The sequence below is a fragment of the Borostomias antarcticus genome, assembly GCF_949987555.1.
Source record: "Borostomias antarcticus genome assembly, chromosome: 22".
Lineage (NCBI taxonomy): Eukaryota > Metazoa > Chordata > Actinopteri > Stomiiformes > Stomiidae > Borostomias > Borostomias antarcticus.
This window is the reverse complement of record NC_140255.1, coordinates 9,051,369-9,065,803: the sequence shown is the minus strand read 5'-3', so window position 1 is coordinate 9,065,803 and position 14,435 is coordinate 9,051,369. Positions and strand designations below refer to the sequence as shown.

Below are 14,435 nucleotides of genomic sequence, written 5' to 3'. Positions count from 1 at the left end.
ACGGGCTGTCAAATAAATATTTGACACTTCGAAACCCTCGGGAAAAAATGTGCACTCGATCCTCATTAGATTAGCCAAAAGACTGTACAGTATCTATCTAGGTGGTGAGGAAAAACCTTACTTCCGTAAGATCTGAGCGCGTCTTCTCGGCATGCATTGAATCTGATCAAGTGAAAGCTGAAAACCTTTGTCTAATGTTGAAGGAACAAATGAGGGATTCTCAGTGATGGGTGTTAGGAACAGAAGGTTATAGCACGCAGATTTGAGGCCCAGTAATAGAAAAGAAAATTTGGAAGGGCCAATCCCCCATCTCCCTTAGGTTTACAAAGATGTTTCTTACCTATCCTATGACTCTTATAGTCCCATATAAAGGAAAGCAAAATCGAATCTAGCTTTTTGAAAAAGGATTTGGCTATGAAGAAAGGGATATTTTGAAAAAGATACAATATCTGTGGCAGGAAAATCATCTTGACAGCATTCACTTTCCCAACTAAAGAGATTGGGAGAGACCTCCAGAAGAGCATGTTCTTCTTGAGTTTGGCCAGTAAGGGGGGGGAATTTTCATTAAAGATGGAAGAGTGCTGCCTCGTAACAGTGCTACCCAAATAAGTAAACCTCTCAGGTGAAATCTTGAATGGGAAGTGTGCCAAATTTCGTTTGGACACAAACGGGCATCAGTTCACTCTTATCCCAATTTATTCTATACCCAGCGAAGGTACCAAATTGGTTCATTAAATCCAGAATAGCTGGGATAGTCTGCTGAGGTTTAGAAACAAACAATAAAATGTAATCTGCGTATAAGGATATCTTCTCGGTAGTATATCCCTGTATAAGCTGGTCAGAGCGGACAGTCTCAGCGAGAGGCTCTATCGCTAGAGCAAAAGCAGGGGTGATAAACTACACCCCTGCCTAGTCCCACGATTTAGGTGAAATTGGGTTGACAACACTCCATTTGTGAGTATCCTAGCACAGGGGTTGGTGTAAAGCATTTTGAACCATGCAATGAATTTGTCGCCAAGACCTCTCCGCGTCTAAAGACAGGATAACAAGGTCCACATCTGACCTATTTGGAGTGTACAATATATTAAACAGGCGTCTGAGATTAAAGAAAGAGCTTCTACCGGGAATGAAACCTGTCTGGTCCTGATGCACCAATTTTCCCACCAAAGGACCCAGCCGGCTAGCCAAAATTTTAGCCAATATTTTTTTATCCGAACTCAATAAAGAGATTGGTCTGTAGGACCCCACCTCATCTGCGTCCCTACCTTTTTTATGAATCACTGTGATCACTGTCTCTGTTAGAGAGTGAGGAAGGGAACCATCATTGCATCATTTGTATAATTCACTGGGGAACCCATCTGGGCCCGGGGCTTTACTATTTCTTAGTGTTGAGATTGCTTTCTCAACTTCTTCTACCGTGATTTCTGAGCCAAGGAGACCACGTTCCTCCTGGCTCAGAGTCGGGAGATTACATTTCTCTAGAAAAGTATGCATGTTCAATGGATCTGTATGAGCTTTAATATAATGACTCATAAAATTGTTGAAATCTGTTGCTAATGTCTGTAGGTGACGTGAGTAAAGTACCAGTTTCTGATCTAACACTGTGAATTGTCTGGTAATTTTCAATTTTGCGAAGCTGTCTAGCAAGAAGCTTATGTGGTTTATCACCAAACTCAAAATACTTCTGTTTAGTAAAATGAAAAGATTTGCAAACTTTATTTGAAAGGATCTGATTGTATTTAAATTTAAGTGACAATATTTTTTATGTTTTTCAATACATGGGAGTTGCGCATTCTCTTTGTCTAATTGGCAGATTTGGTCCCCTAGTTCCTTTAGTACAGCCCTATTCTGTTTGGATTTGGAAGCTTGAAATTAAATTATACACCCCCTTAAGTAAGCCTTCATGGTTTCCCAGAGTAGAGATGGGCTAGTTTCTGTGTTGTCATTGGTTTCAAAGAAAAATAAAATTTGACCTCTTAAATAATCACAGAACGCAGGGTCTGTAAGGAGTTGAGGGTTAAGCCTCCAGGTCCTCTGCGACTGAATGGTGTTGTCCAGCTTTAAGGTAAATGTTAGTGGGCAATGGTCTGAAATCACAATCTCATGATATTTGGCATTAGAAGTGTATGGTAGTAATTTGACGTCAACCAGGAAATAGTCAATCCGGGTGTATAGATTATGAACGTGAGAACGAAAAGAGTATTCCCTCCCGGTTGGATTAGAAACCCTCCATACATCAAACAGATTTGAATTATAAATATAAGAATTTAGAAATTCACCAGACTTTGATGAGGGAGCCCTTTGCGTGGAGGACCTATCTAAGTATGGATCCAACACACAATTGAAATCTCCACCAATGATCAGGTTCGTCTGAGAGATATTTGGGATTAGAGCTAATACTTTTTTGAAGAATTGATGATTATCCATATTGGGCACGTAAACATTCAACAGAGTTACAGAAACATAATATATTTCCCCAATAACTATCACATAACGCCCATCCCTGTCAGCTATGGTATCTTTATGTCTGAAAGGCGTTCCCTTGCGTATTAGTATAGCCGCGCCCCTGGCCTTGGCGGAAAATGTGAAGTGGTATATTTGGCCCAACCATCTACCTCTCAATTTGGCATGGGAGTCATTCCTCAAATGGGTTTCCTGTAAAAATATGTCAGATGACAATGACTTCAAGTGAGCTAACACCTTGCCCGTCTTAATTGGATGATTCAGTCCATTTACATTCCACTTTGCCCCGCAAATTTATCTATGCACATAAAAGAATGAAGACCGGTATTTACCTGCAGTGAGGCCATCCTTCCAGAAAGTCCATTGAAGTAGCTACAATCTACAGTAGCACTACACCAGCACTAGAGTCGATCTCAGTTTGCCAGTTGATATAAGTAGACAATACTGTACACTGCTGAACACTATACAATTTACCCAAAATTGTAACCCTCTCTAGTTTGTTATACAATGGAAATAGTCATATTCCTGTGACTGTCTGACTGCCTTCAATCTAAGCAACTGCTGATAGCTTAAACCATTCTCTGAACTCTGTGCAGCCTCTGCTCATTTTGCTCACCTTTTCTCTGAAAAGCAGCTGTCTTCCTTCAGTATTCCTCCTTTCTCTTTCCTTACTGTCTTTTCTTTTTTGTGACCCTGATTTTGCTTTTTGAAAGGCATGATAACTGTTGCTGCAACTCTTTGCACGCTGTATGCAACGCGCGATCCTAGTGCAGGCGTGGACTAAACCATTTTGCGTTTTTTCTTCAGGCGTGAGGGGGGGCTCAGAGTGAATCCACTATTTTGGGAGGATACACACTTCAGTCTCTCAAACAATGTATTTATCCCATTGTAATTTAGTTATGACATTAATTTGAAATAAGATATATTACAGACAAAAGCAAACTTTCATTCCAGGATTTTCAGCCCCCCCTCCTCCATTGGGGCCCTGGGTACTCAGTCCTCCTTTTCCCCTCAGTCCAGCCCCTGTGTGCTGCATCAATCTCTAGCTGCTGCTGGGTTTGGCGACTAAATCCTAGAACAGTGGTTCTTAACCTTGTTGGAGGTACTGAACCCCACCAGTTCCATATGCGCATTCACCGAACCCTTCTTAATTGGAAAAATAAAATATGATTTTTTCAAATTCAAAACATACTGTAGGTATATATTTTACTGGTGCACAAAATGAACCGTGCATCAACATCACTGTGTTCAAAGAACAAAACCATCAAAACATGATTTTCACACAAAAACAAAAGCATAATAATGAATATTTACTGCAAATCAGTGTGACTTCTGCTGTTGCCTTTCAGAGACCAGTTCAGACCTTGGCAAGTGCCACTCTCATGTCATTTTCGCAACAAAGTCTGTTCCTTTCACAATCACATGACGTACCATCACGACAGTCACAAGTCGACTACTGAGCGCACCAAATTCCCTGCAGCACAGATAGGCCAAGCGATGTAGCGTGATCACCTGATCACCTGGCCAAGCGGGGCGTGTCATCACGAATCATATGAGTCGGGTGTGTGTCTTGACCTCCGCCGAACCCCTGAGACTGACTCACCGAACCCCTGGGGTTCGATCGAACCCAGGTTAAGAACCACTGTCCTAGAATATATAAAAACACTGTGAAGTTTATCAAACTCAACCTATGAGAGATTAAGCCATGATCAGATTACCTATATCTTATTTAACTAGCTAATATAATAACTTTTACATTCCTTAAGCATCTGTAGATTTTCTTCTGTCTCCACTCCACCCTGTGTCATTTCTTTTTTAGCTTTTAAAATAATATAAAGTAAGAAATAAAGGAAATATTTAATTTCTGCATTGTCTGAGTAGGAATAAAACAGAATAATCTACCCAGTTTGCTAACCATAAACTATACCTAGATAATGTAGCTAGCTAAAATGGATGTGATAGCTTGCCATGTTAGGCAGCTTTGTTTAGCTAATGTATACTGTAGCTAGCTGGCTAATGTTAGCTAACAGCTTGCCAGCTATTCCTGGCAGACTAAAATTGCGGTGTTGTTAGAGAAAACATTGTTTACTATGTGTCACTAGCTGTCCCCATCATGTCACATATATATCCTAAAATGGATTACAGGGATAGCTAACACATAGTGGCCTACCACGTAGGTAACATCTCTGTAACTTTATCTGCTCTACTGATTGATTTATCGTCTGCTTGATCGTCTCGTTGAGAGAGGTCAGGGAAGAATTCTTACAGTTCTCCTATATTGGCTCAAATGGGTGAACTGTTTTTTTTGCTTCCCTCTGGAAAATGAGGGTAGAGGATTAATGTACTGTACATCTCCCTTTCTCTCTGTAAAGCACATTGTGTTCCCTCTGTGAAATGTGATATATAAATAAAGTTTGATTTGATTTGATATCTCCTCCCCAGACACGGCCTGCTTTCTGATCTCAAGATGGCAACAGTTCTGGGGTGCGCCGGTCACCTGCTTCCTGAGCAACATGCTGATGTACATGCTCTTCCTCCTCCTGTTCTCCTACGTGCTTCTGGTGGACCTCAAGCCAGCGCCGCCGGACGGCCCAGCGGTCTCTGAGTTTGTGCTCTACCTGTGGGTGTTTTCCATCGCATGTGAGGAGATACGACAGGTGGGCGGAGAGCCAGGCTGAGGTCCTCTAGGTTCAAGAACCCTAACCCTCCCTACCCTATGCCTTCAGACCTGCTAGAATATGTGATACACTGGCATGACATTTGAATAAGTGTATCCTTATTTGTGTTGTTAATAGTATTGAACAGGTCTAATCACCTACCATTTTTAATTTGCATATCTGTTTGAATCATAATTCATTTATAGCAATTCAAGAATTAATGAGTTAAAGGAGTAGTAAAGGGAAAATGCATGTTTAGCCCTATTTTAAGGTTACTTATGATCATATACAATGGTTCAGATCAAAACGTTGACAAAACTAGCACTTTTGAGAAAGTCTGATAATTGCTCTACCACCGTTTTGGTCATACAATGGATGTGGGTTGGCACCTTGAAAAATCATTCAAAAAACATGTTAAACTCTCAATTTCAAAGACAAGAAACTCACCGAGGTGTTAGTTGGCGTTCTGACATATAATTCGCCATAAAGTAAGATTCTAGTTCATCTGGAAATGCTTTTTAAAATATTTAGCATAGAACTATTTAGTCGCAGCAAATACGTGTGTAAACTTCCGCAAACTAGGTAGCCTAGCAACATAAACAATAACAATAGCTACCGTAAGTAGTTCCGCTTCGTGAATCCTCTCTGCGGATTGATCTACACATCTACAACGGTCGCTTCAATACAAGTCAATGGATTTCATAAAATGATCAATAAAACCCTACAGGATTCATACTTTGCGGCGAATTTGACGTCAGAACACCAACGGACACCAATTACCCCCTCGGTGAGCTTCTTGTCTTTGAAATCGAGAGTTTAACATGTTTTTGAATGATTTTCCAAGGTGCCCACCCACATCCATTGTTTGACCTAAACGGTGGTAGAGCAATTATCAGACTTTCTCAAAAGTGCTAGTTTTGTCAACGTTTTGATCTGAACCATTGTATATGATCATGAGTAACCTTAAAACAGGGCTAAACATGCATTTTCCCTTTACTACTCCTTTAACATCAGCTCAGCAATGTAACATTTTGAATGTGTGCAAATAAGTCTATTCATTTTAAAACAGTAAGTCTTCATCTTTTCTTAAATTTGATGGGCTCATACAATATTATTTAAACATGTTTTTGATACATTAAAGAAAAATACCATAGTATATGTACTGCATATATATGCAGTATATATATATAGTATATTACACTTTCCCAAGGACCCCCTCTAATTATACCCCCCCATGTAATTATAAGACCACAGGGGGTCCATGGACCCCTAGTTGAGAAACTGCCATAGAGGTTGAACTGAACTCCTGTATCTCTCTGCTGGGTCCTCTCTCTCACAGACCTGCTTCATGGGACACCAGATGTGGCGCCAGGGCCTAAGACAGTACATCCAGGATGTCTGGAACTGGTTTGACCTCATCGCCATCACCCTCTTCATCATAGGCTTGTGCTGCAGGTAGGTGGAAGGATACAGCAGGTGTTCGTTCTTGACCTGTCAAAACTGCAACACAGAGATGGGAGTTTCCTTGAAATCCTTCAATTGCAGAGGAAATCTTCTTTCCACCACCCCTTGAGGTCTGCAGGGTGAAGGTGTGTGTGTGTGGGGGGGGGGGAGGGGGGGGGCCTGTTTTATTTTAATTTTTTAGACAAAAAGTAGACCTTATTTAGTTAACCGTATTTTATTCTCTCCCAGCCCTCTCTCGACCTGGCCACTTCTACTGATAAACAGGTTATTTTAACTTTTTCAGGTTGTCCCTTTGTCTAGTTGCCCTCCTCTAGCAGAACTGAAGTTAGGAAGACTTGTGATTTTTTAAATTTTAATTAAATTAAATTAACGGACCCGAAGGGGGTCTTCATTTTGCCACACGATGATCACACATTACATAGTGACCGGCGACACAGCACACACATGCAACTTTTGGGGGTTGCCGGTGGAAATTGTTCCCAGCATTTATCCCATTCCAACTGTCCTCCTCCAGGGGCAGTCAGGAGCAGTGGGTAGCCATCATTCAAGTGCTCATCCGAGTCCTTGTCAGGGACTGGACTAAAGAGCATCTGTCTTTCTGCATGTTTTTCATATTGGGTTCTTTGGGAGGAAACCCAGCAAACACGGGGAGAACATGCAAACTCCGCACAGAAAGGCCCGGAGACCTTCTTGCTATGAGGTGACAGTACTAGGTACTGCGCCACTGTGCCGCACGTGAACGATTTTCAGATTCAGCGTCTTGCTCAAGGACACTCGGCAGCCATGTTCTGTTAGCCATGTTCTGGGATTGAACCGGGGAACTTGCGATCCCCAGAGACCACTCTATCTAGACCGCTCTATCTAGACCACTCTATCTAGACCGCTCTATCTAGACCACTCTATCTAGACCGCTCTATCTAGACCGCTCTATCTAGACCGCTCTATCTAGACCGCTCTATCTAGACCGCTCTATCTCCTGAGCTACATGCTCTAGATCTCAGACTTGCTAGACTATTTTGACATCCTTACATAACCAGGATCTTGATGAAAAACTTTCATATTGACAAAACAGTTAGTCACTGTAGTTTAGTGTGTGTTTTACAACATTTGTGGTGGCAAAAATTACTCTTCATAACTTATGTTTCTGGATCTATTTTAAAGCTGCATACTGACCGAACTTTTGATGACATATACGAGCGTAAATGTAGCTGTGGTTATCCTTTAAATAAAAATACCAATCACTTTGAAGTAAGTGTGTGTTGACGACAGAGAAACATCAGACCACACCAATCACAAAGCTGCTCTGAATTCAGTTTGGACCTCAGAGGGTTATTAACCAGGCCAGGTAGAGCCTGGTTTATGTGCATGGCTGGCTTGTTTCTGTTCAGGACTGGTAGAACGGAAGCTAGTCATGCCACTGAAATAGCTGTGAATTGAAATGACATGAAATAATGTCTGATAAAGTAAGATACGTTTCAATGCTTCCAATGCTAATCCAGCACAATAAGAGCGGGATAGCCAGTCAGCTGATGAGCTCACAATAACTGATGATGATGATTTCTGTAATATGCTATTTTGCTGCAATTGGTTCAACCTCTGTTTCTGGACAAAGGTAAGGGATAAAAAGATTGGAAAGAAAGGGTGGAGGTTTGGGGTACAGTCCCATAAAGTCATCCCCACCGGGGCCTTGAACCCGGGTCTCCCGGGTGGGAGTCCTATGCTCTCACCACTACTCCCACCACTACTTGTGCAGTGGACATCGGCTGGTTGGTTTTGGTGTTCTTCTTCCAGTCCCTAGTGTGGGTTGGGGTTAGAATAAGGGTTGGGGCTAGAATAAGGGTTGGGGTTGGGACAGGATCTGACCTATAAGGCAAGGGGTAAAGGTTGGGGTGAAAAGATGAACATGTGGACATTTGGGGCATAGTCTCATAAAGTCAATAGCCTTGAACCCCGATCTCCCGGGTGGAAGTCCAGTGTTCTCACCACTACTCTACTTGTGCAGTGAAGGTAAGCGGGTTGATTTTGGTGTCCTTCTTTTTTTTGGTGTGCTGGGACTACTGCCTCTTGTGGTGCCAACAGAGAAATGCAGGTCAACATTCAATGGAGGGAGGGAGGGAGTGATAACCGGACACACGCTATCCTAGGTGTGCTGGCTTACAGCCACCCACAAAAAGGTACTTACTTTCTACCACTATGGGGTGCTGTTACAGTTACAGGACCAACAGCAGTTCCGTAGGACTCTTTTTTTTCTTTGGAAGAAATTAAACTGACAGAAAGTCTTCCATGTATGTTACGGTGTGTGCCAGGATGTTGGAGAGGCCCTACCAGTGTGGTCGAGCATTCCTGTGTGTTGACTACACACAGGAATGCTGTTAACTGTGTGTGTGTGTGTGTGTGTGTGTGTGTGTGTGTGTGTGTGTGTGTGTGTGTGTGTGTGTGTGTGTGTGTGTGTCAGGATGTTTGCGTGGTCCTACCAGAGTGGACGGGCGTTCCTGTGTGTTGACTACATGGTCTTCACCCTGCGCCTCATTCACATCGGTGCCATTCACAAACGAATGGGACCAAAGATCATGATGGTTGGCAAGATGGTGAGAAATTGGCAGTAAAGAGTAATTTCCTTTAAATCTGTCTATAACATTGTGATACAGGTTAATTTAATGATGGAATTTAGGTTTAAGGTCAAGGTCAATTTTATTTATGTTCATGTTCATACGAGCAAATGTAGCACACAGTGCTAAAAAGGATATTCATGGACATGTAAAAATGATATGTAAATCTGGTTTAATGTATACCATAAATGTATGCAATTTGGTGACATGGTATGCGTTTTGGTGACATGGCATGTTGTTACAGGCTAGAAATTAAATTTGATGCCAATACATTTTTCTTCCACTCAGATGAAAGATGTCGTCTTCTTCCTCTTCTTCCTGGGGGTGTGGCTGATGGCGTACGGGGTAGCCAATCAGGCGCTGGTTTACTCGTATGATTCCCACCCCGAACGGATCTTCCAGCGGACCTTCTACAAACCATACCTGGACATATTTGGAGTAGAGAACGTAGATGGTAATTTGTTTGTTTGTTTGTTTGTTTGTTTGTGTGTGTGTGTGTGTGTGTGTGTGTCTGTGTGTGTGTGTGTGTGTGTGTGTGTGTGTGTGTGTGTGTGTGTGTGTGTGTGTGTGTGTGTGTGTGTGTGTGTCACAGGGTGGGACCCAGGGTCTGGCAACACAACCCCAAGGTCTAACTGAATACTGCTGAGGAGCAAACAGAGGACACCCAGAGGCCGGTCACAGTACAAAAACAACTTATTGGACAACTGGGGAAAAACACTAAAAACTGGTAGTCCTAACTGCTAAAGGTCTTCAAGAGAGACAAGGGTTCGGGGGAATAGTTCTGTTAGCAGAGTGTCCTTAGCAGGCGGTGCCCCTAGGGGGAGTCACCTTCACCTTGCCGTCACCTTGCCGGCATGGCTTAGGTTGGTTCACTGGAGAGGAGAGGGGAGACTCTTATCAGCAGACAGTGACGTAGAGTGGGGGGGATAGCCAGGTCGATTTGACTAGGGACCCCTGACTAGTCTATACAGCAGGGTTAGCCTTCAATCTCCAACATAATACGATTAACTTAACTGCAGACAAAGACTACAACCCAAAACAAGAATATGATGAGCTGGGCATTCCAACATTAGCTCAAACACCCCCAAGGGAACAAATGTAACCAAATAAACCCAGTCGGCTACTGAAAAGCAACATAACACATGTAACTAACGGTGCAGAGGCTAACCCCAAGTAGCCATGTCTACTACGGTGTGTTGAGATCAGGCCACAGGGGGAAACCCTCCTCAGAGGAGCGGTGAATGTACTGTAGGCCGTAGACCACGCCAAGGGGAGGGCAGATAGAAGGACTACTTAACTCTGGGAAGGGCGCAGCATGCACCCTCCCAAATCCCCAATAGGCCTCTCGATTACAGCTCCAACAGGATGTCAGAATCCGTGAAGCTTGGCATTCAGCAGTCGGGTTTTCTGGTTGTTCTCTTGTGTTGTACTGGTGTGTGTGTGTGTGTGTGTGTGTGCTTCAGTGTCCATATTGCTTTTGACCATGACCAACCTGTGCTCTACCCCTCCCCAGTGGGAAAGGAGTTAGACATGCCGTGTACAAACAACATGACCTTGATCGACGGAGGGGCGGAGCCTTGTAAGAGCCAGTATCATAATTGGCTGGTGGTCATTCTACAGGTCATCTACCTGCTGGTCACCAACATGCTGCTCATCAACCTACTGATCGCCATGTTCAGGTATCAAAGGAGAGACTTGTTCATTCTCTCTCTGTCTGTCTTTCTCTCTCTTTCTCTCTCTCCCTCATTGAGCCTTTGTTTCACCATTGTCGCACACACATCACATTTTACCATCCCTCTCACCCCTTCTCTCCCATGTATCACCCCCTCTCTCTCCCCCTGTCTCACCCCCTCTCTCTCCCCTTGTCTCACGCTCCGCCTAGTTTCACCTTCTCCAAGGTCCAGGAAAACAGCGACATTCACTGGAAGTTCCTGCGCTACAACCTGATCGTGGAGTACCACTCCCGCCCCTCCCTGGCCCCTCCCTTCATCCTCATCTCCCATGTTCAACTCTTGATCAAGAGGTACATCTGCAAGGTTGCCTCTGTGAAGGTCAGCCATTTGGGTGAGATTCTGAATCTTTGCAATTTAATAGAAGTGAATCTGGACTTTCAGGATGTGTCTCTAGGCAAAAACCTGCTTGGTTAATACTTCACAGATATTGTTGGTAGTGTCGGCATTGACTCTGGGCTGGGCATTGATGCTAACTTGATAAGTGGAGGTTAATTAGCCAGCATGCTAAAACGTTTCCTCTGTTAGTACTGGAGATAAAGGCTGGTTAGCGAACATGCTAAGATATATCCCTCCTGTTAATACTGGAGCTAAAGGCTAATTAGCCAACATGCTAACACATTTCCCTCCTGTTAGTACTGAAGGTGACTGGGAAAGAGGCTTACAGGCTAATGACTTGGGAGAGCGTTCAGAAGGAGAACTTCATGACAGCCCAGAGCAAGATCCAACGAGGGACCGACTCTGAGAGGATCAAACGGACCTCAGTCAAGTGAGTGATCTCAATGTCATCTGTCTCAATGTTGACACTATTACAGACCCATGGAGAAGCTATAGGAATAAAGGGATAAACATCTTATGTGTGTGTTGTTGTTTACACATTGTTTTGGTTATTGTCAGGTTGGACCACATTCTGGATTCCAATCGCAGAATAAAAGCAGACATCGCTTTCAACATGAAGCTAATGGATGGAATTTCTATGTTCCATGACGATTACAAATGCAGAATGAGAGCTCTAGAATCAGAGGTCAGACTCATCATACTGTGTTATAACCATGTTACACCATATACTGTAGAATGGGCCCAGGTCATGTTGGTTATCCTCCTAAATGACCATATGTGATCCTAACTAACCTTGGCGCCCTCTTGTGTCCAGATGGAGTACTGCTCCGCTGCGCTCAGCTGGGTAGTGGACGCCCTCTCTCAGAGTAATCGGCCTCCACCTACACGTCCAGGTACCTCCGGTTTCTTTATTGATGTCAGTCTACTCAGAGTTGGCAACACATATATACAGTGTTTCTCAACTGGTGTGTCACAAAAGTGGGTCGCATACTTGTTATAATGGATTGTCATCACACTATTATTCTAGGGGATATCAATGATAATTTGTATCAAGTTAGTTGATGGCTGGAGATTTTGATAATTGGCACTTAGGCTAAAGAGCATGAGGCCATTCTGCTTGAACTGCTGATGAACCAGGAGAACAGGCACATACACACTTTGGAAGCCTTTCCAGTGCATTTACGCATTGCTGAAGTAGTGGATTACCTCAGACTTTAAAACTCTTATCATGGAGGAAAGCACATCCCCAGCTTCCCCAATAAATTGTAGAAATAAGTTTGCTTGGTTTGAATTATATGAAATTGGGATTAATAATAATCATAGAGAAATGTGGCTCCCAATGCCTGACCAGTTGAGAACCACTGGCCTACGGTGTCCAAAAATTAACATTGCATTCGTATTTAAAAAAAAAAAAAAGAAATTAAATAACGATTCACACCAGCTCGGCACAAACTTTTTAGGTTTCCAACCAATTTATTTTGGGTCAAAATGATTTGTGAACCGGAACCGAACCTGTTTCCTGTTGGTGGAAAAGTGTAGGCCTATACATAGTAAATAAATAGTAAATACAATTAAAAAAATAAATATTAAATAACCAGGAGTTTTTTCCTGTTTGCCATGTATTGTGTGCGTGTATACTTCACAGATATTGTTGGTAGTGTCGGCATTGACTCTGGGCTGGGCATTGATGCTAACTTGATAAGTGGAGGTTAATTAGCCAGCATGCTAAAACGTTTCCTCTGTTAGTACTGGAGATAAAGGCTAGTTAGCGAACATGCTAAGATATATCCCTCCTGTTAATACTGGAGCTAAAGGCTAATTAGCCAACATGCTAACACATTTCCCTCCTGTTAGTACTGAAGGTGACTGGGAAAGAGGCTAACAGGCTAATGACTTGGGAGAACGTTCAGAAGGAGAACTTCATGACAGCCCAGAGCAAGATCCAACGAGGGACCGACTCTGAGAGGATCAAACGGACCTCAGTCAAGTGAGTGATCTCAATGTCATCTGTCTCAATGTTGACACTATTACAGACCCATGGAGAAGCTATAGGAATAAAGGGATGAACATCTTATGTGTGTGTTGTTGTTTACACATTGTTTTGGTTATTGTCAGGGTGGACCACATTCTGGATTCCAATGGCAGAATAAAAGCAGACATCCCTTTCAACATGAAGCTAATGGATGGAATTTCTATGTTCCATGACGATTACAAATGCAGAATGAGAGCTCTAGAATCAGAGGTCAGACTCATCATACTGTGTTATAACCATGTTACACCATATACTGTAGAATGGGCCCAGGTCATGTTGGTTATCCTCCTAAATGACCATATGTGATCCTAACTAACCTTGGCGCCCTCTTGTGTCCAGATGGAGTACTGCTCCGCTGCGCTCAGCTGGGTAGTGGACGCCCTCTCTCAGAGTAATCCTCCTCGGCCTCCACCTACACGTCCAGGTACCTCCGGTTTCTTTATTGATGTCAGTCTACTCAGAGTTGGCAACACATATATACAGTGTTTCTCAACTGGTGTGTCACAAAAGTGGGTCGCATACTTGTTATAATGGATTGTCATCACACTATTATTCTAGGGGATATCAATGATAATTTGTATCAAGTTAGTTGATGGCTGGAGATTTTGATAATTGGCACTTAGGCTACAGAGCATGAGGCCATTCTGCTTGAACTGCTGATGAACCAGGAGAACAGGCACATACAGACTTTGGAAGCCTTTCCAGTGCATTTACTCATTGCTGAAGTGGTGGATTACCTCAGACTTTAAAACTCTTATCATGGAAGAAAGCACATCCCCAGCTTCCCCAATAAATTGTAGAAATAAGTTTGCTTGGTTTGAATTATATGAAATTGGGATTAATAATAATCATAGAGAAATGTGGCTCCCAATGCCTGACCAGTTGAGAACCACTGGCCTACGGTGTCCAAAAATTAACATTGCATTCGTATTTAAAAAAAAAAACAGAAATTAAATAACGATTCACACCAGCTCGGCACAAACCTTTCAGGTTTCCAACCAATTTATTTTGGGTCAAAATGATTTGTGAACCGGAACCGAACCTGTTTCCTGTTGGTGGAAAAGTGTAGGCCTATACATAGTAAATAAATAGTAAATACAATTTAAAAAATTAATATTAAATAACCAGGAGTTTTTTCCTG

General features: G+C 42.7%; 1 protein-coding gene across 1 annotated transcript in view; it reads left to right on the top strand.

The window, feature by feature from the left end:
• LOC311323737 (transient receptor potential cation channel subfamily M member 4-like) overlaps nt 1-13,667 on the top strand; it is a gene marked incomplete at both ends in the record, with an annotated part of 35,780 nt that extends 22,113 nt beyond the window's left edge. The window contains 8 exons of the mRNA XM_084456035.1: nt 4,906-5,120; nt 6,460-6,575; nt 9,040-9,172; nt 9,482-9,647; nt 10,707-10,872; nt 11,076-11,257; nt 13,117-13,249; nt 13,634-13,667. Coding sequence (XP_084312161.1) covers nt 4,906-5,120; nt 6,460-6,575; nt 9,040-9,172; nt 9,482-9,647; nt 10,707-10,872; nt 11,076-11,257; nt 13,117-13,249; nt 13,634-13,667 — 1,145 coding nt within the window. The remainder of the gene's footprint in view (nt 1-4,905; nt 5,121-6,459; nt 6,576-9,039; nt 9,173-9,481; nt 9,648-10,706; nt 10,873-11,075; nt 11,258-13,116; nt 13,250-13,633) is intronic.
• Between the last annotated feature and the right edge of the window lie 768 nt (nt 13,668-14,435).